At 53.1% G+C, this 26,453-nt stretch overlaps 1 protein-coding gene across 1 annotated transcript; it reads right to left on the bottom strand.

The window, feature by feature from the left end:
- Nucleotides 1–81: 81 nt before the first annotated feature.
- Myh7b (myosin, heavy chain 7B, cardiac muscle, beta) lies at nucleotides 82–26,332 on the bottom strand. The gene is made up of 41 exons (XM_013011001.1): nucleotides 26,182–26,332; nucleotides 24,165–24,271; nucleotides 23,743–23,886; nucleotides 23,151–23,307; nucleotides 22,876–22,903; nucleotides 21,730–21,826; nucleotides 19,364–19,387; nucleotides 19,147–19,239; nucleotides 18,962–19,025; nucleotides 17,735–17,833; nucleotides 15,593–15,696; nucleotides 15,289–15,427; nucleotides 14,890–15,008; nucleotides 14,652–14,801; nucleotides 14,327–14,497; nucleotides 13,334–13,513; nucleotides 13,109–13,241; nucleotides 12,944–13,020; nucleotides 12,414–12,501; nucleotides 12,170–12,287; nucleotides 8,653–8,776; nucleotides 8,422–8,558; nucleotides 7,680–7,935; nucleotides 6,608–6,850; nucleotides 5,909–6,085; nucleotides 5,681–5,826; nucleotides 5,316–5,406; nucleotides 4,839–5,228; nucleotides 4,245–4,371; nucleotides 4,035–4,153; nucleotides 3,754–3,950; nucleotides 3,272–3,621; nucleotides 2,660–2,784; nucleotides 2,454–2,569; nucleotides 1,687–2,083; nucleotides 1,485–1,610; nucleotides 1,219–1,389; nucleotides 1,039–1,143; nucleotides 853–948; nucleotides 293–430; nucleotides 82–205 (listed from the first exon to the last, which is right to left on the bottom strand). The coding sequence occupies exons 1-41, from the start codon at nucleotides 26,270–26,272 to the stop codon at nucleotides 194–196; spliced, it is 5,826 nt and encodes a 1,941-aa protein (XP_012866455.1). The 5' UTR covers nucleotides 26,273–26,332; the 3' UTR covers nucleotides 82–193.
- Nucleotides 26,333–26,453: the final 121 nt, after the last annotated feature.

Genomic DNA, 26,453 nt, shown 5'->3' with positions numbered 1-26,453 from the left:
CATGGATTATGTGTTCTACTCTCCCTGGAGAACCCCAAGGAATAAGAGAAACACCAGCTGTTGCTGCAGATGTCATGTTTATTCAGGGTACTCAAGGCTTGGGGAGAGCAGAGTGGCAGCAGGGACGAAGAGGTGGCAGGATCGCCCTGGATGTCCATGTCAGAGTGCAGGAGGACGAGTCTCAGCCTGTCCGTCACTCCTTATGCTATGAGGCAAGGGCAGCCTGAGTGAGCCGTGCCGCCTGGGCCCCTACAACACACAGCTTCCAGGGGCACTTCCCTCAATTCCTCACCTTGGGGCCTAGGGCATCCCGGGTCCGTGCCCGCAGCTTATTGGCTTGAGTCTCTGCCATGTCTGCCCGCTCCTCTGCATCATCCAACTCGTGCTGGGCCTTGCGGTACTTGGCCAGGTTGGTGCTGGCTTGCTGCTCCTGAGGTCAGGGGGAGGGCACACACATGGCCTTGGTGCACCTTTGGCAACTGAAATAGTCACTCTAGTCCCAGCCCCAGAAGACAGCTGGCTTTTCCTGGTCCTCTACTTCTCACCACTAGCCTCTCCCTTCCCTAGACCACACAGCAAGAAAACAGAAGTGGAAACTCCTTTGGAAAGTGCCTTTGTGCCAACCTGGCTAGGGTACAGCAAGCACAATGGGTCACAAACAGCTCATCTCTTCCAAGCTCTTGGGGATTTCTCTTCCTGCTGGGGCAGGGGCATCACTGAGTTGAGAAGATGTAGCTGCCCCCTTTTAGGGCAGCCTATTCATGCCTCCACTGGCCACCAGGCCTATGGTCATGGTTCACAGTGTTTGACCCCAGCAGCTTGAGTAGTCCTGGGTACCCAGCTCGTGCTCACCGCCTCCTCAAACTGACGCTTGTAGCTCTTGACCTTGCTCTGCAGCTTGTCCACCAGGTCCTGCATGCGAGCCAGGTTCTTCCTGTCCTCCTCAGCCTGGGCAAGGAAAGGGAACACAAGGCCTGGCTCCAGCCAGCTCCAGCACCGCTCCTCCCACTGCCCCCAGGAGTGGGGCTCATCACCCACCTGGTACGCCAGCTCCTTGACCCGGCGCTCATGTTTGCGCACACCCTTGAGGGCCTCCGCATGCTTCTTCTGCTCTGAGTCAAGCTCAGCCTCCAGCTCCCGTACCTGGAGACAGCCGAGGGTGAGCCTGCTGCCCAAGCCTGCCACCCTGCTAGGGAAGGGCTGCGGGGCCACACACACCTTGGCCTCCAGCTTCTGCACCTGCTTCTTTCCACCCCGAACAGCAGCCTGTTCCGCCTCCTCAAGGCGTGCCTGCAGCTCCCGCGCTGTCTGTTCCAGGGTCTTCTTCATCCGTTCCAAGTGTGCACTTGTGTCCTGCTCCTTCTTCAGCTCCTCTGCCATCATGGCTGCCTGTGGGGGGAAGTAGCACGGTCAAGAGAAGACAATGCCCAGGGAAAAATCCCTTTGTTGGCTCTGTACACACACATGCTCTGGTCCAGCCTCACATCAGTGATAGCCTTTTTGGCCTTCTCCTCGGCCTCCCGCCTCTCCTGAGCAGCTTCTTCCACCTCCCCACTCAGTTGGGCCAAGTCCACCTCCAGCTTCTTTTTCTGGTTCATGAGGCCCGTGTTCTGCAGGAAAGCAGAGATTGAGTTGGCATCAGGCCTCCGCCCCCGTCCTTGTGGACACCCCACCTGCACAGCCCACCTGTGAATGCAGGAGGTTGAGGCGCTCTGTGGCCTCCAGCAGCTCCTGCTCTGCCAGCCGCCGGCTGCGCTCGCCCTGTTCCAAGGTCGCACGAAGCTCTTCCAGCTCTGCAGCCAGCAGTGCAGCCCTGCGCTCCAGGGCCTGCGCCTGTTCACGGAGCTCGGCAGCCAGCCGCTGCTCTTCATCACGCCCTGCCTGCTCCTCCTTGAGCTGGGCCTGCAGCAACCTTGTGGCTGCCTGTGCCTCCATGGCCTGGCGAGTGGCATGGCCCAGCTGTAGCTCCAGGTCATTGAGGTCGCCCTCCATCTTCTTCTTGAGCCGCAGTGCCTCATTGCGGGCCCGCGTCTCCGCATCCAGGGAGGCCTGCAGGGACTCCACTGCCCGCTGGTGGTTGCGCCTATGAGAGGGCAGAATGGAGGGCTCAGCCAGTGAGGAACGAACGGCATGGGCACCGCCTGTGCTATTCCAATTGCCCACTAGAGACAGGAGCCCATTTGGGCAACAGCCGAGTCATCCTTTCCCATGTTAAAGCACCTGTGGCTACCTGGTGCTCTTCTGAGCAAGTTCACCAAGAAGAGAGAGGTCCAGAGACAGAGACGGCTTGGCTGCTCTCTCCATCCCACTGTGTGATTTGGGGCATACTTTAGCCTCCCTTGTGGAAATTTTCCTCTGGAATAGGGACATCCACCTGAGAAAGCCATGTGGCAGGCCACACTAGTCTATGCCAGTGTGCCACCATGAGCCTAGCAATGCTGTCTTCCGCAGACCTCAGATTAGTGCACTCCTCGTCCTTCTCTGCCAGCTTCCGGTCCACTTCCGCCTTGACCTGGGACAACTCCAGCTGAATCCGCAGTGTCTTTGTCTCCTCTAGCTCCAGGGCTCCCTGAGGACAGACAGCAGCGGTACCCAGTGGAGGTCAGGGTATCAGGGGGCCTTGAGTCAGTACCCACCCAGCCCTGCAGCCAGCCCTGACCTCGGCTTCCTCCAGTGCAGCCTGGAGCTCACTCTTCTCCACTTCCAGTGCCTTCTTGGCTTTTTCCAGTTCCTGGATGCTCTTCCCACTGAGGCTGACCTGGTCCGTGAGATCACTGATCTCCTCTGTAGAGTGGACAGGGAGGGTGCGCAGGAGTCACCCTCCCAGCCTGTGCCCTGACCAAGTCACTTTTTAAAAAATACAATTTTACTGTTCTTACGACAGTGCTGTACAGAGGTCTGACCACTTTGTCACTCAGGTGATGAGTACAATTCTTTTTACAGACAATGTTACCCCTTCGCTTTTCCCCTCCAAGTCACTTATTTTTTTTTTGGCCAGTCCTGGGGCTTGAACTCAGGGCCTGAGCACTGAACTTATTTTGTCCTGAACTTTGTTCAGTCCCTGAACTTATTTTGCTCAAGGCTAGTGCTCTACCACTTGGATCACAGTGCCATTTCCGGCTTGTTTAGTTTACGTGGTACTGAGGAATCGAACTCGGGGCTCCTTGCATACTAGGCAAACACTCTGCCACTCCGCCACATTTCCAGCCTCCAAGTCACTATTTTTTACCCTTAAGTGTGACTCTACGGTGCTTCCGGCCCCAGGCCTTACCCTGCAGGTTCTTGTTCTCCCGCTTGAGTGTCTCCAAGGCCTCCAGAGCCTCCTCATGGCTGTGCCGCAGCCGGAAGAGCTCCGTGCCCAGGCCCCGGGCCTCCCTCTGTGCCGCCTCCAGCTCCCGCTGCATCTCCTCCTCCTGTCGCCGCCGCTCCTCAAGGGCCCGCTCCAGGTGTCGCTGCTTCTTGTCCAATGCAGCAGCCGCTGAGGTCGCCCGCTCCAGCTCCAGAGTCACATCCTCTGATTCGGTCTGCAGTCGAAGCTTGGCCTTCTCTAGTGATGAGCACTTAGCGTTCGCAGCCTCTACACCTTCCTCGGCCTCTTGCAGCCTCAGGGCCAGCTTCTTTCTGAGTGGATAGAGTATGGACCGTGTAGGGAGCAGGGCCAGCAGAAAGACTCCAGCTTCAACCCTCACCCCCCCCACCCACAGGCACAGGTATAAGCCTGTCATGGAACTGGCCTGACTAGCTGCCACTCACTTGGCCTCCTCCAGCTCCTCGGTCCTCTGGATGGCATCTGCCTCATACTTGGTCCTCCATTGGGCCACCTCAGCATTGGCCTTGGATAGCAATCGCTGCAGCTCAGCCTGGGCCTCAGCCTCCTCCTCATGCTGTTCCCGCAAGAGGTCACAGTCATGCCGCAAAGCTTGCACAGCGTGAGCCAGTGCATTCTTGGCCTGTAGGGACATCAGTGACCTCAGCCTCAGTCCAAACCAATGGCTGCAGTGTCCACCTGCCCACAGTCACTGTTGCTAGCCCACCTTATTCTCCTCCTCTAACTGCCTTCGCAGTTCCTCTAGGCTCTGGGCTGCCGAGGCCTTCCCACGACTCAGCTGGCTGATCTGAGATTCCTTCTCCTCTAGCAGGCGGCCCAGCTCCCCTGCAAATGAAGAGGCCAGCAGGCAGGTCAGGCTGGTGAGAGGCAGCATCTTGGCCCCACCGAGTGTGGCCCAGCTGAGCCCTGGCTTCACCATTCTCTGTCTGCAGCCGCCCCCGCTGGGTGCTCGCATCTGCCAACTGCCGCTGCAGCTCCTCCACCTTGATCTTGGCCTCGCTTAGCTGATCCTCATAGGCCCGGCACAGCTTCTCTGCACTAGCCTGGGGTCCAGAGTCAAGGGGTAAGACAGAGACTAGAACCTGGGATTAGGAACTAGAAAGCTAGACAGAGCTCAGGATTCAAAGATCAGAGTTTCAGATTCAGGGCTAGGGAGTCTACTGTTGGGCTTCTAGTTCAACTGGAGTGCATCAGAAGTGATTGAGCCTGTCTCAGGGTCAACTCAAGTGAGGGTTAGGATACTAAATCTGGGATCACCTGAGTCAGGAGTCAGAGGTCAGAGTGATAGATTGGTGATAGATTCAGGACAAGGCACAGGACTAAGGGACAAAGGCTAGAAAGCGTGCTGAGTCAAAATGACTCAGGGAATCGGGTTAAGAGTCCAAGCTAAAGGTTAGATGCCAGGTGAATGGCACCAACAATCAGTACAGGGACAATGCTGCTGCGGGGTCTGTACTGGCATGAGGTAGCCAGAGGTCAGACAGTTTGGGGTTGGCGTACAGTCAGATACCTTCCCTCGGGCCAGATTCTCCACACTGGCACCCAGATCGTCCACCTCCATGCGCAGCTCACTCTTTTCCTTTTCCAGCTTCTGCCGTATCCGCTGCAGGCTGTCCACCTGCTCCCCCAGCTCTGCAGCGCCGTCGGCCTGCTTGCGCCGTAGAGCAGCCACTGTGGCCTCGTGCCGCAGAGCTGCCTCCTCCAGCTCCCGGCGCAGACGGCCCAGCTCAGCCTCCCGCTTGCGGCAGCCCTCGCGCTGGCCGGCCGACGCACCGCCCGCCTCCTCCAGCCTCTCACTCAGCTCCTCCAGCTCCCGGGCTGCCTCTGCCCGCTGCTTTTCTACCCGGGCCCGGGCTGCCCGCTCAGCCTCCAGCTCCTCCTCCAGCTCCTCCACCCGGGCCTAGGTGAAGGGAAGGCAGGGAGGAGAGGGTCAGCTCTGAGCATCAGGCCTCTGGCCTGAGCCTAGCCTACCCACACCCCCACAGACCTGCAGCTCCTTGATCTTCTTCTGCAGCTGGACGCCCAGGAGCTGCTCATCTTCTACTCGCAGGTTCAGCTGACTCAGCTCCGAGTCCTTTCTGGAAGCACAAGGCTGGGATGAGCTCTAACTCATCTCTACCATCTACCTGCTCAGGGCCCCCAATGTGACTCACGCCTCGGCACACGCTGCTGTGGGATTGCTGCGCTCGGTGCAAGTCCAGGCAAAGCAGACGGTACTCTTGCCCTAGTGACTCCCACCTCCCAGTGCCCACCCCCGCTGGACCACCACTGAAGCCGGAAGGGAAGGAGGGGGAAGGGAAGGAGGGCCCAGGAAGTCTCCAGAGGTCCTGCCACCCCACACCCCACACCTACTTCTTGAGCTTCTCCTCCAGCTGCTGCTTGTCCTGGGTGGTGTCTGTCACTGCCTCCTGCGTCAGCTTCAGGTCACCCTCCAGCTTGCGCTTGGCCCGCTCTGTGTCCATGCGCAGCTTCTTCTCCTGCTCCAGGGAGCACTCCAGCTGCGGAGCAGAGCGGGCCTCAGCCTCAGGCCAGCCCCCTTTTGTCTCCCGCTTCCACACCCCCTGAAAGGCCTCAACTCACGTCCTCCACCTGCTGCTCCAGCCGGAGCTTGGCCTTGGCCAGAGCACCCACTCGGTCCTCCTCCGCCTGTAAGTCACCCAGGACCTGTTGGTGGGCCTCCTGTAACACCTTCTTCTCCTTGGCCAGCCGTGCCACCGACTCATCCAGTGTGGCCATCTCTTCCGTCAGGTTCTTCACCTGGACCCGGGTTACCACAGCACATCCCTCCATCACACTCTCGTCTGAGCATCCACCACCCTTCCAGCTAGGGGACACAGTGTGAGCCTCCACCGCTCCCAATTCAGAGACGAACCCAGTGCCTGGACCAGAGTAAGAGACCAGTGGATGTCAGCCGCTGGTTTTGAGTCCTGGCCTAGTCCATGCGCCTGTGAGAACATGAATAAGTAGCTCACTTTTGCCCTTCCCGTACTCTGAGCACATCACAAGGACCTAGTGACAGGCCATTTGGAGAATGAAGAACTACCCTGTCCTGCAAGCCTGGACAGATGCTAATCGCCAGCATTTGATGAGCACCTTCTGTGTACAAAGCCCATCAAGGGCATCGTTCCTCTGCCACCTGAATGTGGTGTGTGCTGCTAGCCTCCTATGAGGAGGCAGGGACACATCCCGGGCTACACTGCAGAAGTCTGCTAGAGGCTGGAGGGGAACCTCAGCTGTGAGATCTCAACGATCCATTCCCCACTGAAAGCCTGCCCACACCTTGTTCTCCGTGGCTTGCTTCTCTTTCTCAGCCTTGGCCAGTGTCAGCTCCAGGTCATCTATGTCCTTCTTAAGCTCTGTGCACTCATCTTCCAACTTGCGCCGGCGGGCGGCCAGGTCTGCGTTTACCTCCTCCTCGTCCTCCAGCCGCTCATTCAACTCCTTCACCTTGGCTTCGAGCTGCACCTTGGACTTGATCAGCAAGTGGCAGCGTTCCTCAGCATCTGCCAAGTTGTCCTGCTCCTGGAGGGGACATGGGGTGAGGCCAGTCAAAGAAGAGCCAACTGAGAGACAGCAGTTCCATCCCCAGAGAAGGAACTGCCTGTCCAAGCAATGCTTTGGTGACCACACTTGGCTGGGCACTAGGGACCGATGTCTTGACCTGTTCTTGGCCCTGGAGGATTCATGGGGAGAGAAGCAGAGGACCAGACTGCTGCCATCCAGAGGATAACCTTACAACAAGCCGAGGACAACCCAGAAGGAGGCCAAGAGAATGGCTCTAGGAGAGAAGTGCGCTGGGCTTGGTGGCAGTGCTGCCAGGCAGAAACTCACACACCACAAAGCAGCTCCCAGATGCCATCTTGAGAGGGGCCAGGCATTCTTTTCCCTGTACTTGCTCACAGCCTGGCTGCATAACCTCCTCCTGTACTAGTGGATGAGCCTTAGGACCTCAGGGCTGTTTCTGTTGACCCCCAGGGAGTTAGCATGAGCCTGGGGCCATCACACAGGTGATACTCAAAATCTGTGCTGGAGGAGGAACAATTTGCTCTGTGGAGCTGGGGAGTTTCTGAACCTTTGGCTGTTGCCCTCTGGTTTTTACTCTGTTCCTGCTACCTGAGTTCCTGCAGCCCCCCTCACCAGAGAGGGGAGCAAGGGTCTCCCTCAGGAACAACAAGAAAAGGAGACGTAGCAAGATGTTGGGGGGCGGGGGTAGACAAGAGCCTGCAAGCCTGTCTTGGGGTGTCTCAGAGCAGGAGGACAGACTCAGCTAAAGCCCAGGGCCTCCCTGGCTGCAGTCTCAGCCAGGGAAAACCAAGTCACCAAGGGGAGCCCTCGCCCTCATCCCACTCACAGCCTGCAGCTGTAGGGCCAGGTCATTCTTCTCCTGGGTGACGCTGACGTGCGTCTCCTCCAGCTCCTGGCGCTTGGCCTCGGCTGCAGCCAGTGCCCCCCGCAGTCCCCGCAGCTCTGCCCGCAGGGCTGCCAGCTCCTCCTCTGCCTGAGCCGAGCGCAGCAGTGGCTTCATCTTGAAGAAAAGCTTCATCCATGACCAATTCTTGACGGCATTGAAGGCCCGGATGTTCCACTGGATGGTGTACAGGGCATCCCTGGGAAGGGGCAGTTGTGTGACAGGTCTCGTGCTTCCCCCTTGAGGTGAGCCCAGAGGTTCCCCACTGAGCATGTGCCCGTACTTCTAAGAGGGAAGACTAAGGGTTCGCAACTCCAGGGCAGGGCTCAGGAGCCCCAAGTATCAAGACCCAGTGGTTAATCCACTCGGCCCTGGGGTCAGAGTTCATGTTCATGCTGTTCCTAGATCTCTGACTCAGGCCTCGCTCTGCTGAGGACTGCCTCTCGTGTTGATATGCAAATCAAGTATCTGGTGCAGGGCCTGGAAAACCCTGGATGCCATCCTTACCTTTCCAGTCTACAATTCTGACATGGCCTGAAGCAGCATAATGGGTGCACTTACATGACACACACAGCATCTCACCCCCACCTGAGGGACGACTTGACCAAAGGGAAGCCTGACAGGGCTTGGAAAGCCTGTGGGCCAAGGAACAGTAGCCACAATGCCACCTTCACCCCATACCCACCTGCCTCCCAGCATGCGCTGGTACTCAAGGCGCATGAGATGGCCTCGGCTCCGTGCCTGCAGCAGTGTCAGCACCTTGGCCAGGCGCTGATCCCGGAGCTCCTCCAGGACTCCTAGAAGCCCAGCCTTGAAGAACACCTGTGGAGCCAATGGTGGAGGGTACAGCCAGGTATGACTCCTGCCCAGAGTGACACCCATACCCAGGATCAGCCATAACTCTAATGTGACCCACCTTGGTGTGCCCAAACTGATACTGGGTATGATCAATGTCCAGGGAGCCCAGGAGCTTTTCGGTGGCCTTCCTGCTGTCCATGAAGGTATCGTCTGGGATGGCACTGGGGTTCAGGATGCGGTACCTAGGGGAACCGGAAACAGATGGTGAGGAGATAGGCATAGGCCTCTGAGAATGGAATGCCAAGAAGAGGCTGCTGGGGAAACAGAGGATCACTCCTGGCAGGGCAGAGGCTCCTGAGTGACAAACACTACTCCATGTGGAAGGTGACGCAATGAATCGAGGCCAATCTGAGCTATACAGTAAAACCTTGTCTCAAAAAGCAGAAGGCAAGGCATGGTGATTATGCTACCCAGCAAGGTGAAAATAGGATAGGATTTCAGTTCCAGAGCAGCGCAAAAAAAGTTAAGTTAGCAAGACCTCATCTCATCCAATAAGCTAGGTGTGGTAGTCACCTGCGACCCCAGCCACATGGGAGGTCATCAGCAGGAAGATTGCAGTCTGAGGCCAACTCTGGGGAAAAACCAAGAGACCCTACCAGGAAAATAAAAAAGAGCTGGGACATGATTCAAGTGGTAGAGTACCTACAAAGCAAGCTTGAGTTCAAAACCTCAGTAGTACCCCCAAAAGGGGGGGGAGAAAACCCCATGGTATGTTTACATGTATTCAGTAAGTTTTTAAAGAAGATATAGTTTTACAAAAAGCATATGCTAGTTCTATAATTCTTTTCTTTTTCTTTTTTCTTGAGGGGTGGGGGTTGTACTGGGGTTTCAACTCATGGCCTTGTACTTGCTAGGTAGCTGTTCTACCACCCCAGCCATGCCCAAGTCTTTTTTTTTTTTTAATGTTATTTTTCAGGTATGGTCTTTGTGTTTTTGCCTGGGACTAGCTTCAAACCATGTTCCCCTAATATTTTGCTGGAATCATGGGCATGTGTCTCCATGCCCAGCTAATTGGTTGAGATTGGAGTATAACTAACTTTTTTCCTGGCCTAACCTCAAACTGTACCTTCCCAATCTCCACCTTCCAAGTAGTTGGGAATACAGACATGAGCCACTGTGCCTTGCCCTATAACTTTTTTAAAAGACAAAATAGGGGCTGGGAAGGTGGCTCAGTGGTAGAGCACTTGCCTTGCATGCTTGAGGCCCTGGGTTCGATTCCTCAGAACCCCATAAGCAGGAAAAAAAAAGCCAGAAGTGGCACTGTGGCTCAAGTGGTAGAGTGCTAGCCTTGAGCTGAAGAGCTGAGGGACAGCACCCAGGCCCAGAGTTCAGGCCCCACGACCGGACCCAAAAATAAATAAATAAATACAAGACAAAATAGATAAAAGTTGCTATACTATACCACAAATTGAAACATTTAGGAGAAAATTATATTTTTAAAAAGAGCAATAGGGGGCTGGGAAGGTGGCTCAGTGGTAGAGCACTTGCCTTGCATGCCTGAGGCCCTGGGTTCCATTCCTCAGCACCACATAAGCAAAAAGAAAAAAGCCGGAAGTGGCACTGTGGCTCAAGTGGTAGAGCGCTAGCCTTGAGCTGAAGAGCTGAGGGATAGCACCCAGGCCCAGAGTTCAGGCCCCACGACCGGACCCCCCCCCCGCAAAAAAAAAGAGCAATAGGGCTGGGAAGGTGGCTCAGTGGTAGAGCACTTGCCTTGCATGCTTGAGGCCCTGGGTTCGATTCCTCAGACCACATAAGAAAAAAGCCGGAAGTGGCGCTGTGGCTCAAGTGGTAGAGTGCTAGCCTTGAGCTGAAGAGCTGAGGGACAGCACCCAGGCCCAGATTTCAGGCCACAACCAGACCCCCCCCCCAGAAAAAAAGAGCAATAATTTCTAGTGCATGTGTCTCAGTGGGCATGTATACATGTGAATGGGCAATGGAATGAGGATGGCTCTGCCACCCTGAAGGGAAAGCCCAGAAATAGGACAGGTCCTTCACTGGGGACCTGTCCAGGGAGCTAGTGGGATCTGGCCACACGGAGACCAGGGCTTCCCGTAGGTGATGGCACCCCTCCAGGATGAGGTACTTCTTGGTTGCACCTTGGCTCGTGCCTTGCCTGTCACAAGTTCCCCAAGGGGCAGTCTTATCCCTGGATCCTTCAACTTCGGGTTTCTTTCTTTTTTCTTTTTTTTTTTTTTAGCCATTCCTGGGACTTGAACTCAGGGCCTGGGCACTGTCCCTGAGTTGAACCAACAGCACCACGTCTGGCTTTTTCTGTTTATGTGGTACTGAGGAATTGAACTTAGGGTTTCATGCATACTAGGCAAGCACTGTACCACTAAGCCACATTCCCAGCCTCAACGTGGGGTTTCTAGGTGTTCTAGAGGGGCTCCATTGAACAAAGCCCATGGGTCACTGAACTACAGGGTGTTTAACAGCCAAACAAAGGGATAATAATACAGACTTATGCCTGTGAGTAAGGAACAGTCCTAAGACTGAAAATGAAAATCAAACTCAAAAACCGTGTGTGCACATGGCCGCAGATACAGTATTTGTATAGAAATCCATGTAGGAAGAACATTGTGGACCACAGTTAACTCTAGAAGGGGATGAAATCACAGACACTTAAAATCTGAAAAAAGAAAATCAAGCCTATCAGGGGAAAGGGAAAGGGAGCTGATGGCATTGACAGGGTGCTCGTGTCACGCAGACTACTATATGAAGTCCAGTCATGTGATTTCCACTCTATTTTCAAGCCTACACCCTTTTTGCCTGAACTCCAGAATAATAAATCCAACTCTCTTATCTAGAATGTCTGCTGGAGTCATTTCCAACTTGACAAACTCAAAACAGAGCTCCAATCACTGCCTGGTCTGACCAAATCTAACCACTCTGCCTTGTAATGCAGTAAATCTATTCCTAATTCCCCATTTGCTCAGGCCCATAACCTGGGACATAACCATGACTTTCCCACCCTCCTGGCCTTTCCTTCCTTCCTTCTTTCCTTCCTTCCTTTCCTTTTTTCTTTCTTTCTTTCTCTTTCTCTCTCTCCTTCTTTCCTTTTTTGTGCCAGTCATAGGGCTTAAAATCAGGGCCTGGGTGCTGTCCCTAAGCTTTTCTGCTCAAAGCTAGTGCACTACCACTTGAGCCTCACTTCCACTTCTGGCTTATTTGGAGGGGAGAGGGTAGTTTGTTAGAGAGAAGAGCCTCACAGAGTTTACTGCCTGGGCTGGCTTCAAACCATGATCCTCAGATCTCACCCTCCGGAGTAACTAAAATTATAGGCATGAGCCACCCAAACCTGGCCCTTTCTTACTCTATATCCAGAATACAGATGTGGGAGACTCCCATCTTCTATATTCACTGACTTCTCTCCCAGGTTAGAGCTTCCACATCTCTCATGGGCATGTCTTCCCACCCCTCACTGCCCCCTTCCTCCTGCTCAGCAAATAGAACCTCCATCTGTCCTGCCACTCTAACATATCCCCCTCCCGTCCCCAGACCTCCCTGCTAAGGGCAGGGAGGGTGGCTGAAGGCACAGCTGGAAGAGCCAGGCGGGGCAGGAGCTAGCTACCCACCGCTGCCTGAAGTCAGCATAGAGCAGCCTGTTGGGGAATCCTTGGCGGCAGATCCGGATCCCCTCCAGGACCCCATTGCAGCGGAGCTGGTGTAGCACCAAGAAGGCATCCATGACCCCTGGGCATAGTAGGGGTTAGAGGACAAGGTTAGAGGTCTAAGAACATACCTTTGGGTCCCAGACACTCACTTTCTGGTCTCCCCTGTTACCCACTCTCCACCCCCAACCAGCCCTGGGGCCACTACCTGGGGTCTTGTTCTCATTGGGGACAATACAACGGACAAAGTGGGGCTGTGTGGCCCGCAGGTTGGTCATCAGCTTGTTGAGGTTCTCCTAGAAATCCGGAGAGCAGGGAAAAGGAACAGGACGGGCAGAGAACCAGAATTGGATGCTGCAGGAGATCCAGCCAGTGAGGACTGGGCACGGGGCCTAAGTAGCCTCAGTTCTTACACTCCTGCTCCTGGTGATATTCTGCCCTCTCCCATCATCCTCACCGAAGTCTCCACTCCCGTCACCGGATCCCATCCCTCAGAGGCCCCGTGGCTCCCTCCCCCTCCCCCAGCCCTGCCCCAGCAGTGTGGGGACAGGAGGCAGCACAGACTTGCTGTGATGTTCACGTCACGTGGAGAGCAGTTAAACATCACTGCAAGTCTTAACCGCCTCCTGCCCAGGGTGCAGTATGGCAGGAAGTGGAGGAGGAGGAGGAGGAGGAGGAGGAGGCTGGAGGAGTAAAAGCCCTCCCCAGAGCGGGGTGGGGGCCCATGCTGGGCCTTACCTTGTGTAGCTGGGACACTGTCTGGAATGATGCTGCCTTCTTACGCTTCTCTTTTACCCCAGATTTGGGGGGCTCAGCTAGTGGAGACACAGAACCCCCCTCAATCCAGAGAAGGCCACTGTGTGAGCCCTTTTGGAAATGGAGAGTTTGTCCCCAGGTACTCACAGGAACAAGAGCCTGCATAGTTCTCATAGAGAGTGGCCAAGAGTCTGTTTTGGGACTTTTGGAAGATGGGGACCACTGTCTCATTCAAAGGATCCTTGTTTTTCTCCAGCCAGCCCACAATGCTGTAAGGCACCTACAGAAGTGAGATGGGTAATAAACTAGGGTGGGGACCCCTAGGAGGGAGAGATGAGAGTGGTCAAGGTTGGGGTTCCAACAGATACCTACCACACCTGCATAGTGGACCACCTCAAAGTGGGCCTGGTACTTGCGCTTCTTGTCAGGCCGCGGCTGCTGGAAATTGGGTGACTTCCCTGAGTGATTGTCATAGAGCTTGGCCCGGAAGCTCGCATCTGAGGCTTTAGGAAACATACACTCCTCCTCCAAGATGGACAGGATGCCCAATGGCTGTGGACAGAGAACAGCATGAAGAGTCAGCCCATCCTGGCTATGCTGGACCTCCATCCCCCAGATCCCTAACTCTGGCCATTTCACCAAAGGGTCAAGGACCAAACTCACTCCTAGGAGCCCACCTTCTAAGAAAGATGCTGTGGCCTGACTTCCTACTGCCTTCTGTGCAATTCGCACCATTGACTTGTTCTCTTGCTTCTATGATATATACACATGCAAGTGGCATCTGTTGCCTCCTCTCTCCTCTCCAGCATCCATGGCTCATACACAAATGTTTGCTAAGTGGAGAAGCGAGATGCCAACTGCGGCTGTGCCCATGGAGAAAACGCATGCCTGGGGCAAAGCATGTAAATCAACTCAAGGCCCAAGATACAGGCTATGGTGGAGGAGTAGAGAAAACGTCTTTTCCAATTTTGTCATTTTCTCCTTCCCTCTTCTGTACAATGGGGAGATATAGGTCATGTTTCACAATCAAATAAACATGGAGGCCTAAGTGGTTCTGAAGACCTAGGGAAGCAGTGGCTGCCTTGGCCTGGCTGACTGCACAGAACCATGGGCTGACTTCAGTCCTCCCACCTATACCTCATGCTCTTACTGCTCACACCTATCCTCCAACATTCCAGCCCAAACACCTAGTCCCTGCATACACACAACTCCCACTCACATGTGTGCACACACATAGTCACACACATACACTCATGCTTACTTCAATGTACAGCCACACACTTAGACGCTGACATGACGCGTGTGTGCGTGTGCACACACACACACACACACACACACACACACTACCCTAGCTTCAGGCCCTACCTTCTCAATGAGATCAATGCAGGGCTGCAGGTCAAGGCCAAAGTCAATGAAGACCCAGTCTATGCCTTCACGCTTATACTCCTCCTGCTCCAGCACGAACATGTGCTGGTTGAAGAATTGCTGCAATTTCTCGTTGGTGAAATTGATGCACAGCTGCTCAAAGCTGTTAAACTACAAGAGGGTGACGCACGCTCAGCAGACTGCTGGCAGATGGGGACAGGGAGGCCCACAGAGAAGCAGGATGCACTAAGCTGGCCTGTCCCCTCCCACCTGAGGTGTCCTCTGCCTCCGACCGACAGAAGCTGGGGTTGTGGGCCATTCTCACCTCAAAGATCTCAAACCCAGCGATGTCAAGGACCCCGATGAAGAACTGTCGAGGTAGCTTTGTGTCCAGGGTCTGGTTGATCCGAGACACCAGCCACCGGAACAGCCGGTCGTAGGTGGCCTTGGCCAGAGCCCCCACTGCAAATACTACCTGCAGGTGCAGGGAGGATGGGCTGGAATCTGGCAAAGAGGGAGCCCTACCCCAGCTGTCCTCCAAGTGGGCTTTGGGGACAGCTCACCTGCTCCACACTTTGGCCCTTGGTTACATACTCATTCCCCACACGGACCCGGGGGTGCAGAAGGCCTTTGAGAAGCTCCCCGCTGCTGACTCCCATCAGGTAGGCAGCCTTGTCTGCACCTGGCAGTGCATAGGTTGGAGGAGGAAGGAGGAAAGCAACAATGTGGGCACTTGCTGGCACTATTGCCTCAGTCTGGGGTTAGGAGAGGCAGAGGGGGAGGAGTCAGGTTAAGGGCCTGCATATTATCAGCCTTGGGATGATGAAGGCCTAGAGTTGAAGAGTTAAGAGCAGGTAAGACTGTAGTCAAAGGATGTGGCTCAGAGGGTTGTTCATCATGAATGGGTCAAGGCAATCAGGGTCAAGGTGAAGGTCAGGTCAGACTTGGGTCAGGGCCCTCACTCTCAGTGCCATCGGCCTCAGCCTGCTCCTCCCGCTGCTTCTGCTTGAACTTCATGTTGCCAAAGTGCAGGAGGGCACCAACGATCTTATAGCAGGCACACTTCTCATCCATGCTGAAGCCCAAGATGTCCATGGCATGCTGGGGTGGTGGGAACACGGTGGGTTCAGAGAAGTCTGGCCCATTCCAGGATCTGGGTAAGCACTGCTCCCCTGACAGTACTCCCCGATCCCCTGCCCAGTGCACCAACTACACACACCCCTCGCTACAGTGCCCTGCTCAGCCACACCCACCACAGCCCCTTACATCCGTGGCAATGAGCTCCTCCCCGTCATCCATGTTATCCACCGTGATGACTCCCTGGCTGCAGAAGTGGTAGTCATAGGGGTTCATAGACAGGAGCAGCATGTCTGTAGACAGGGGGCAGGAAAGGGCGGCTTAGGCTGTACTCACCAGACTGCTCTCATTTCTGAATGGTGGGTTCTTAGGGCTGCAGCCAGCGGAAGTCTTAGGGCCCTCCCTGGCCTTCTCTGGAACCTGGGTTTTTAATCCCCATCTCCATGTTCATGAATATTGGCTCAGTGGTAGAGTGCTTGCCTCACATGCATGGGGCCCGGAGTTTGATCCCTCAGCACCACATAAGCAGAAAAAACTGGAAGTGGTGCCGTGGCTCTAGTGGTAGAATGCTTTCCTTGAGATAAAGAGCTGAAGGACAGTGCCCAGGCCCAGAGTTCAGGCCTCACGACCGACAAAATTAATTAATTAACTAATTAATTAATTAAACAAGGTATCATTATGTGGCCAGGCTGGCCTCAAACGTGTGATACTCCTGCCCCAAACTCCTGGGCTGGATTACAGGTATGCCTGGTTGCTTTCTTTCTGTGTTTATCTCTGTCTCTGTCTCTCTCTCTCCTATCTCTTTTTCTTTTTTTCAATGTTGGGGAGGATCCTAAGGCATTTCGAATAGTAAACTAATGTTCTAGTCGTGAGCTACACCCACGGTCCCTTTTATTCATTTATGTTTTTAAGGTCTTTTTTGGTGGGGACAGTCCTGGGGCTTGAACTCAGGGCCTAGGCACTGTCCCTAAGCTTCTTTTGCTCAAGGCTAACACTCTACCTCTTGAACCACAGCACTATTTCTGGCCTTTTCTGTTTATGTGGTACTAAGGAATTGAACTCAGGGCTTCTTGCATGCTAGGCAAGCACTCTACCACTAAGCCAGCCCTGTTTTAAAGTTTTAGCAAGGATTTGTTTTAGCATGACAGAGTTAACAGAGGAAGAACTAGAAAGAAGGAGAAACATTTCCCACTCCCCAAGAAGGAAACAGGAGCTAAAGACACCTGGGTTTTTTGTGTTTGTTTGTTTAACTTAGCAATTTTTTTCTTTTTCTTTTCTTTTTGCCAGTCCTAGGGCTTGAATTCAGGGCTTGGGTACTGTCCTTGAGTTGTTGCTTCTGCTGTTCCTGCTGCTGCTGCTCCTCCTCCTCTTCTTTTTCCTCCTCCTCCTCCTCCACTTCCTCCTCTTCGTTCTTTTTGTCAGTCACAGGGCTTGAACTCTGGGCCTGGGCACTGTCAGCACTCTACCACTTAAGCCACAGCGCCACTTCGGGTTTTCTGGTGGTTAATTGGGGATAAGAGTCTCACAGACTTTCCTGTCCTGGATGTCTTTGAACCGGGATCCTCAGATGTCAGCCTCCTGAGTAGCTAGGATTACAGGCATGAGCCACCAGCATCCAGCTCTCGAGCTTCTTTTTGCTCAAGGCTAGCACTCTACCACTTGAGCCACAGCACCACTTTCTGCTTTTTCTGAGTAGGTTACTGAAGATAAGAGTTACTGAAGATAAGACTTTTCTGCCCTGGCTGGCTTTGCACCCTGATCCTGAGATCTCAGCCTCCTTAGCTAGGATTACAGGCATGAGCTACCAGCGCCTGGCTTACTTTTCAAGTTTTGAAAGGCTTCTCTTTATGGTTTCTGAGAAAGGCCCCAGTTCCCACATCTATTTTTCCCTTGACCACTGCTCAGAGCCACCTCTCTGGCCCAGATCCTGAGCTGCATGTCAGGAAACAGGACAGATGGACTCTATCCCCAAGGGGCTTAGAGAGGGGGGGGAGGGAGGGAAGGAGGGAGGGAGGGAAGGAGGGGCACGTTGGGTATAGACAGTTAAGTCATTGGGTACTCTGTGCTGCCGGGGGCCTCCAGTCTCGGAGTGGCAGGAGGGACATGGGTATCTGTGGGAAACTATACAACATTGGTGGGACAGTGGAATAATAGGCACAGGAGGAAAGAGCTCAGAAAGAATCAGAAGTCAAAGGACAGAGTGAACACAATGGGCTCTGAGCTCTGGGGAAAGTAGGACATCCCCAACATAGGGAGGGACCAACCATCCCAGGGCCTGGGTTGATAGGCAGCCCTATGATTTGACTCCTTCTCTCCATCTGTGGCCCTCACCCTGCAGCTCCGGCTTCTTCCCTGAGAGGATCTGGTAGTAGACATGGTAGCCACGCTCCCCAGGCAGCTGGAAGATGACTCGTGACTTTTCCAGGAGGTCTGCATAGAAGGGACAATAGTCTGCCATCTCTCCCACACCTCCTCAAAGCCATAGGTGAGGGATGGGAAGGTCACAATAAAAAAGGGTTAGGCCATGTGCCGAGGTGCTCTGTCCATGCTCAGGCCAGCATGTGCTGGTAGCGTTTTTATCAACTCTGTCACTGTTGGAATGTATGTCTCTGGGTATCTCTCTGGCCAGTGAGTGTCCTTGGGGTGGGGATATGCACAAGGATGCACATTAGGCTATGTGTATCCATCGTGATGAGCCATGCATCCCAAGGTGGAGAGTGGCCAGTGTAGGGGCTCCTGGGTGGGTCAGGTCTATAAGTATAGCCCTGCAGCTGGGGTCTGGGCAGCTGATCTGTGGAGAGGATGAGCTTCTAGGAGGTGGCCTGAAAGGGCTGGAGACTGTAAATGAGACATGTGGCTAGATGGGGGGATGGGGAATGGAGGAATGACAAAGGGCAGGCTTGCCCTGTCAGAGGGCAGAGAAAAGACCAGGTGTGGTAGGGGACCAGTTATAAGGAGTCTATCTGGCCAAATAAGGATATGAGCCTCATCTTCAGATGACAAGATCTAAAGTATGTGTGTGTGTGCTTGAGATGGGGTCTTGCTATGTAGTACAAGCTGGCCTTGAACTTACTCTGTAGCCCAGGCTGGCCTTGGGCCAGAAGTGAGTTGAGTGGGAGTTCAGCTGGGTCTGGGCAGAGAGAGGGAGGGGCCAGTTGTATGGCAGGAATTCTAGGGCTGGGAGGAGCTCAGGTCTGGGTGGAGCTGAGGACCAAAAGGTGTGCATAATGCTTACAGGCTCCAAACGCATGATCCTCCTATTTCAGCCTCTCAAATGCTAGGGTAACAGATGTGTACCACCATGCCCAGCTTTAAGTAGGGATAGAATATGGTCAGTTAGGATCAGAGAGACTAACAGGAAGAGCGAGCAGAGGCTGGGAGACCCTGTGCAGAGGCTGGAGGGACAATGCCCTGGTGGTGTAAAATGGGCAGTGGCTGAGGGATGGAGACAAATGCCAAAGCCAGCTGAATCCAAAGGAGTGGACAGGTATGGAGTCGAAGTGGAAAGGCTCAGGCCAGCCTCTGTCCCTCCTGCCCCTTCCCTTCTCCCAGACTCACAGCTGTCAATGTCCGCAGAGGCCAGCTTCCCAGAGGGTCCGAAATGAATGCGGATAAACTTGCCCTGCAGCAGAAGGGCTCCCCTCAGTCAAGGGCCTCAGCCAGTACTGCCCAAGCTGTTTGAAGGCTTCCACAGCCATACTCCGCCCACCCTCCAGCTACCGGCTCCCACTTTGGCCACTCACAAAGCGAGAGGAGTTGTCATTCCTCAGCGTCTTGGCATTGCCAAAAGCCTCCATGGCTGGGTTGGCCTCAATGATCTGATCCTCAAGAGTGCCCTGGTGACAGGGGTGAGGGCCTTTCAGTCCTGGTACTCACCAACCAGGAGGCCAGGGGGATCATGGTCTCTGGTTGTGATCTCAGAATGGTTGCCTACCCCAGGTCCACTGGCTCCATACTTACCCCAGTCTTTGTGGCCAGAAATTGCTGGAGGGAGAAGGAAGAAAGTGTCAAAGACCAGGAGTCTCACAAGGCGAGGGGGTGGGAAGGACAGATGGCAGTTAGACAGACAGTGAATGTTAGACACCCCAGTGTTTACTAACAAGGAATGCAGCATCCCCACCCTTCCCCCCTCCCCTCAGCTTGGCTTGCCTAGGGCTGTTAGAAGGAGAGATTCTGGAAAGAGGGAGCAAGCAAGGCCCTAACCAGGGCTTTTAGGTGGGGAGCTGAGATCGGGTCTTCCAGTCACAGCCCTCTCTCTCCCTCAACCTGTTCTGTTCTTTCCTGCATCCCTTTGTTTCCCACAGAACACCGTGCTTCAAGCTCTCAGAGTTTCTCATGAAGTCTGCTCTCCTTCAGAGTCCTGTCAGAGCCCCCTCCTTCCAGAAGGACTTTCCTTCCTCATCCTCTAAGGAGGGAAGAGACTCTGAATATCCCTGTCCTAATCTCCCTCTGATGCCCCCCCCCCGTTTTTAAAAATAAATCTGTGTATTGTATTTATTACTGATCGCCCTTTTATATATCCTTTGTAGTGTGCAATCAGGTGTGTTTTCAATGAATACAGTATACCTACTATTATCCAAAGTGGATAATTACATGCCGGGTGCAAAGTGATGATCTGCTCAAGGCCACAAAGCAAGTGCAATGGCCTGGGAAGTGGGTATGAATCCAGACATCGTACTTCCCTCAGGCCTTTAGCTGTCCTATGTCCCACACAGAGGGACTTTGGGACCTGAACCCACACTCCCTCTCCCTGGCCTTAGCCTTCTCTTCCCTTCATCTTTTCCCTTTCCTTCTCTTTTCTACTCTGGATGCCAAGAGTCTAGGAAGAAAAGAAGAGGAAGAAATGAATGAATAGAAAGAATAGGAAAGCCCCCTAGAGACTCCGTGGTAAGTCATTCATTTACTCACCTCCAGGGAGCTCAAGACTTATAAAATATATTCCCAGACACATTGCTGGGGAAAGGAGGCGAGGAGGGCAGTAGCAGGAGTCCCTGCCCCGCACATTCCTGTTGCTTGTTTTGGTTCAGGACTTTCTGGCCAGTTTGGCCACATTTGGGGTCCAAGTGAGAGGATTGATACAGCTTTTAAATCCTCAAATCCTGATGGCAGCCTTTCCTTTACCTTCCCTGCCTGACCCTCCTCCCTGCACTCCTGATCAGGACTCTTTTCTGCCCAGGTGCTTTCCTACTTCCAGCCCTTCCAACTATATCCCTGCCAGCTCTGGCCATCTTTTCTTCTCACTAGAGCAACCCACCTTAGTATCCTTAAAGAGCTTTTGGAGTATGGAAAAAGTGGAGGAAAGGGAACGAAGGAAGATGATAAAAAAAAATCAACGGCAAAAACGAAACAACAAAAACAACAGTGACCACAATCAAAAAGCAAAACTGAAATAAAAATAAAAAACCAAGAAACAAATGAGGGGGGAAAATGGAAAAAAAAAAGCAGGGAAAAGAAGAAAAATGCCCCAAAATAAAGCAAGGCTTAACAGGACCAGGACAAGAGTGGGGTCTTGGGCTCTTGGAAAGAAAAAGCAGCCACTAAGGGTAGACAAGGGGTCGGGGTGGGGGGAACCCCAGAACTCTGGACAGCTGCCCCTGGGGCTAGGTAATAGAATGTTGTACCTTAAAAACAAAAATAAGCCAGGCACCGGTGGCTCACACCTGTAATCCTAGGTACTCAGGAGGCTGAGATCTGAGGTTCAAAGCCAGCCTGGGTAAAGAAAGTCCGTGAGACTCTTATCTCCAATAAACCACCAGAAAACTGGAAGTGGCACTGTGGCTCAAGTGGTAGAGCACTTGCCTTGAGCTGCAGAGCTCAGGGACAGTGCTAGGCCCAGAGTTCAAGCCCCATGACTGACAAAATCAAACAAAAGTAACCTAGGCCCTACTTTTAGAAAATTTCCCCAAATCTTGGAGAACTCACAAGCTAGACAATTGTTCTTGAAAGTTCAGCATCCTCAGCTCTGACTCGTTTCTATGGGTAAGATTGGCCTCAGGTGACCAAGTCTTCAATGCATGAAAATCAAGAAAAACAACCACTTTGTAGTAAAAAGCAGCCTATTAAATAAACCCTTCCAAAATATAAAACACAAAGTGTCAGGGGTGGCCACAGTTTTTCTGGTCAAGCCTTGCTCAAGCCAGAGCCTCCTACCAAAGCAGAAGGCCCAGGCAGGGCTGGGGGGAGTCAAAATTTTAAAAAGAAAAAAAAAGAAGAAAAAAGAAAAGGGGGAAAAAAGAGAAGAAAAGAAAAAAACAACAACTAAAAAAAAAAAAACAAAACCAACAGCGAGAAGCAGTGGGGATCAGTGCCCAATGGGCAAGTCTTACTGCCTTCTTGCCCGGCCCGTCTCCCAAGGCAGCGACGATGGCAAAGTACTGAATGACCCGCTTGGTGTTAACGGTCTTACCGGCCCCCGACTCTCCGCTTGGAGGACACAAAAATGAGTCACCAATGCTCATCAAATTCTCTAATTCAGCCCCCAATCACCCCCCTCCCAAGCAGGATACCTCTTTCCTTCTCTCCCAGAGTCAGGACCACCAAATCCAAACCCCAGGGGAAAGCAACACTCTAAGGGTTGTTTACAAAGCAAGGCAGTATAGGCAACCCAATGAGATGATACACATGATGATGCCATGGCTTTGCTCAGTGCTCATCTACCAACAGGTGATAGTCCAAGTAACTTTCCCTCCATTGTCTCAGTTATGCCTAATAAAAGCCTATAAGGCAGGCATCACTAAGGAAATAGGCCTCAGAAGTTCTGTGATTGTACCTACTATTTGCCAGCACATGTATCAATTCACTGACATATCATTCTACATAGTAAGTAGTTCTTATTTTTAACTAGGTCCAGGTAACTCATAAGCCCAGTAGCTCATGTTTGTAATTGTAGAAACTCAGGAGGCTAAGATCTGAGGGCCACCATTCCAAGGCAGATAAACACAAGAGACTCTTATTTCTTAACCAATAAAGAAAACTGGAACTGGAGGCTCTTATCTCCTATTACCCACCAGAAAACTGGAAGTAGAGCTGTGGATTAAGTGGTAGAGCACTAGCCTTGAGCAAAAGAGCTCAGGGACAGAGCCCAGGCCCTGAGTTCAAGCCCCATGACCACCACCACCACCACCACCATCAACAACAACAAAAAGTGGTAGAGTGCCCGCCATGGGTGGGACTGCAAGGCACTGAGTTCAAATCCTAGTATCAGAAAAAAGAGAGAAAATGTTAAATCTGCCTGGTTTCAAAGTCCTTGTTCTTAATCACCAGGCTCCAAGTGTTTGCACACGTGTGTGTTTGTGCGTGCATACACACAAATATGGCCATGCTGCTCAGGCCTGATTTAGCTTCAGCTGGGACACTGGTGTGAAGGAGCTGAAGGTTCTGCTCTAAGCATTTTGGATTCAATGTAGGAAATGACTGGTCCTTTCCCCTTCTTGCCAGTATTTTCCACCCCACCCCCACACTTTCAGACTCACGTGATCAGCATGGATTGGTTTTCTCGGTCTAGAGAAAAGGAGAGGGGACAGAAAAATCAACCTGGGTGAGGGAGCAGTCACTAGTGGCACATACGGGGTACCCATGGTACTGGTGCAGTCTCTTCCACCCAGGGCCCCAAATGAGAAAGACCAGGAGGGACTTCTAATTTGGAAAGGCAGAATGGTTGCAGGAGCATCTACCAGCTTTAAAGAAAGGCAGTGCAGGTGAGGGCAGGAGGGTTTGGGGTGCGGGTGAGAAGGCAGGCAGCCCTTACTGCGCAGCATGTCGTTGTAGGCGTTGTCCGCCACCGCGTAGATGTGAGGCGGGGACTCCGAGCGCCGCTTTCCCTTGTAGGCGGCTACCACTGGCGCTGTGTAGACTGGGAGCCATTTGTAGGGGTTGATGGTGACACAGAAGAGGCCTGAATAGGTCTGGAGACAGAGAGCATTGGTAGATGTCTCTTAGCTTTGTATGGGAGGTCCAAATTCCCATTTCCAGACTCTTCACAGCACTGGGACTTCTGCAGTATTCCTCCAGGGATCACTAATTGTGCCCTGCCACCACATTCTCCACCTTCCCCACCCTACCTAACCTTCCCTCCAACTCTGGCCGCCCACCCTCCACGCCTGCAACTATGCCTCTGGTCGCTAACCTTCACGTTTGCAATATTCTAGAGGGTTTCTCTAGCTCTGCCCCTTCAGCCCATCTCTCACTCCCGCCCCGCCCCCATAGCTATGGCCCCGCCCCTACAGCTCAGCCTCTAGCCCCGCCCCCATAGCTATGGCCCCGCCCCTACAGTCCTACCTTTAGCTCCTGCCCTAGGCTGCGCCCCGCCCACCACAGCCCCGCCCAGGCCCACGGCTCACGTAGATCATCCAGCGAGCATAGCGCTGGCGCAGGTTGTGCAACACTGCGGCCTCGTTGAGATGCGTCATCATGGCCATGTCCTCGAGTAAGTCGAAGCGGGGCGGGTTCATGGGCTGCAGTTCGGTTTCCCGCACTGTCAGCACCTATCAAGGGGGCGTGTCGCATAGCGAGGGCAGAGATGGACCCATTGCCCTTACCTCCCACTCCCACCCATGTGCTTCCAGGCTCCTCACACCCCCAGCCTAGAATCCTGCAGGTCTGGAGACCAGAGGACTCACACTGGGGTATAACACTTCAGTAGGCAGCAGTTTGCTGCCTGTCCTCCTCCCACTGCCCCGTGGCAGCTGTTCCTACCACCCCTGAAGCTGCACCCCAGGGGCCGACAGAGGGACTAATCTCCGGGTGGGGTGGGGGGCTCAACCTTCTGGTCTTTGGTCTCCACGGTGACTTTGCCCCCAGTAGCCTCCGATTTGATCTCAGCCTCCACATAGGCATCTTGTTCGTCAGGTATCCAAACTCTTTTCTTTCCTGAGTTTCAGAAAGACCACGGGAGTGGAGATGAAACTTTGAGAGGAACTAGTTCTCAAGCTGTGCCTGACTCAGAAGCCACTGTGGTGAGGCATGGCAATCTTGAAGACCCTTCGGAAGCCAGGTGAACAGGAAGGATCCCAAGAGATTTACCATCTGGGCTGTGCGTCAGCCATATTTGCCCTGCAGCCTAGGGAAAACACATTTTTCTCTGGGCCTATTCCCTCAAATGCCTTCTTCAAGTCTCACATAGAACATCCTTTTTTTGTTGTTGTTGTTGTTGGTCATGGGGCTTGAACTTTGGGCCTGGGCGCCGTCCCTGCGCTCTTCAACTGAAGGCAAGCGCTGTACCTCTTGAGCCACAGCGCCACTTCCGGTTTTCTAGTGTTTCATTGGAGATAAAAGTCTCACAGACTTTCCTGCCCGGGCTGGCTTTGAACCAAGATCCTCAGATCTCAGCCTCCTGAGTAGCTAGGATTACAGGTGTGAGACACCAGCACCCAGCTATAAAACATCCTTTCAATATTAGGCACACTAAATCTTCAGCAGGTGGTTCTTCCTTCCCCTTTTTACTGAAGCCTTGGGTCTCTTGTGTCATGTGCTTTTTCCTGCCTAGCCATCTGGCCCCAGAGCTTCAGGGTGCCCAGATTTTGTGGTGGTTAAAAACATGGACTCTCCAGGTGTACTTGGCTTATGACTGTAATCCTAGCTACTCAGGAGGCTGAGATCTGAGGTGGTTCAAAGCCAGCCCAGACTTTTGTCTCCAATTAACCCCTAGAAAACTGGAAGTGGCGCTGTGGCTCAAAGTGATAGAGTAGTAGCCTTGAGCAATAAAGCTCAGGAATAGCACCCAGGCCCTGAGTTCAAGCCCCATGACCAACAAAAAGAAAAAACAAAAAGGGCTGGGAAGGTGGTTCAGTGGTAGAGTCCTTGCCTCGCATGCATGAGGTCTTGGGTTTGATACCTCAGCTCCACATAAGCAGAAAAAGCCGGAAGTAGGCACTATGGCTCAAGAGGTAGAGCACTCTCCTTGAGCTGAAGAGCTCAGGGACAGCGCCCAGACCCAAAGCTCAAGCTCCACGACGGACAAAAACAAAAAACTAGAATTGGAAGGAGTTCAAGTGGTAGAACATCAGCTATAAGGGGAAAAAAGCCAAGCAGGAGCATGAGGCCCTAAGTTCAAGCCCCAGTACTAGCACAGAACAACAACAAAAAAAATGATTTTGCTAGTCAAATGTCTTGGTGAGGACCATCTATATAACAAAGCCCCAATATAAAATAATATACCCTCCATTAAACTTATTTAAAAATTCAAGGTGACATTGCTGAGTGTTAAATCAAGCACAAGGCCTTTCTAAGTATGGTGCCCTGTGCAACCCTGGAAGCTGGCTCTGACCCCGGTCTTGGTCCCCACCGTCTCAGGCTGTTGAATGAATTCATGGAAAGTTATCACACAATAAACACTTAATACACATTGCCTATTATTAATGGCCTATGAGTAACCAGCTCATAAATAGTAGTCTTTATTCCTGTCCCTAACAAACAGTGGATTTGGCTCTGGGGAAAGCACTAAAAATAAGCCCAGCACAGGTTTTGTGGACAGGTGGAGGCCGCCTGCACACATGCCAATCAGTCCAGCCTGAGTCCTCACCGACTGCAGTTTTAGGAGTAAGTGGTATTGTCCCATTTTACAGAGGGACAAACCAAGGTTGGCTCAGACACAGCGGTGTACACATGTTCTCTGGGGTTTGAACCTCAAGGCCCCAGCAGCATCTGAGGGAAACATCCAGTGCTAAAGCTGTCAAAGCCAGAGTACCCTAAGTGGAGGGCTACCCGGCCCAACTCCTGATCTGAGTCCATAAGAGCTTGGTTGTAAATAATTGTATTTCACCCCCTCTGCCTTCACTTACCATCCCATGGGACGGTGTGCACCTTCATCAGCTCCTGGTATCCCTGGCGGAGGTAGCAGGCTGATTCCCCAAGTTCACTCACGTCCATCATGGTGATGAAAGGTGGAAGAAGAGGGTGGCCTGGCAAACTGGGCAGTTCAAAGTCGTTGTAGGCAGCCTGCATTGGGAGATGGCAGTGAAGAAGCAACTGATGCAACTTGGTGCATAATCCTCCAGCTACAGAAGCTGATACTAAAGGACTTCCAGGATGAGCCCCTGCCCCCACCCCAGAG

This window comes from Dipodomys ordii, unplaced genomic scaffold (assembly GCF_000151885.1).
Source record: "Dipodomys ordii isolate 6190 unplaced genomic scaffold, Dord_2.0 Scaffold13, whole genome shotgun sequence".
NCBI classification, from domain to species: domain Eukaryota; kingdom Metazoa; phylum Chordata; class Mammalia; order Rodentia; family Heteromyidae; genus Dipodomys; species Dipodomys ordii.
Note: the sequence above shows the minus strand (reverse complement) of the source record. Positions and strands in the feature narration are given on the sequence as shown.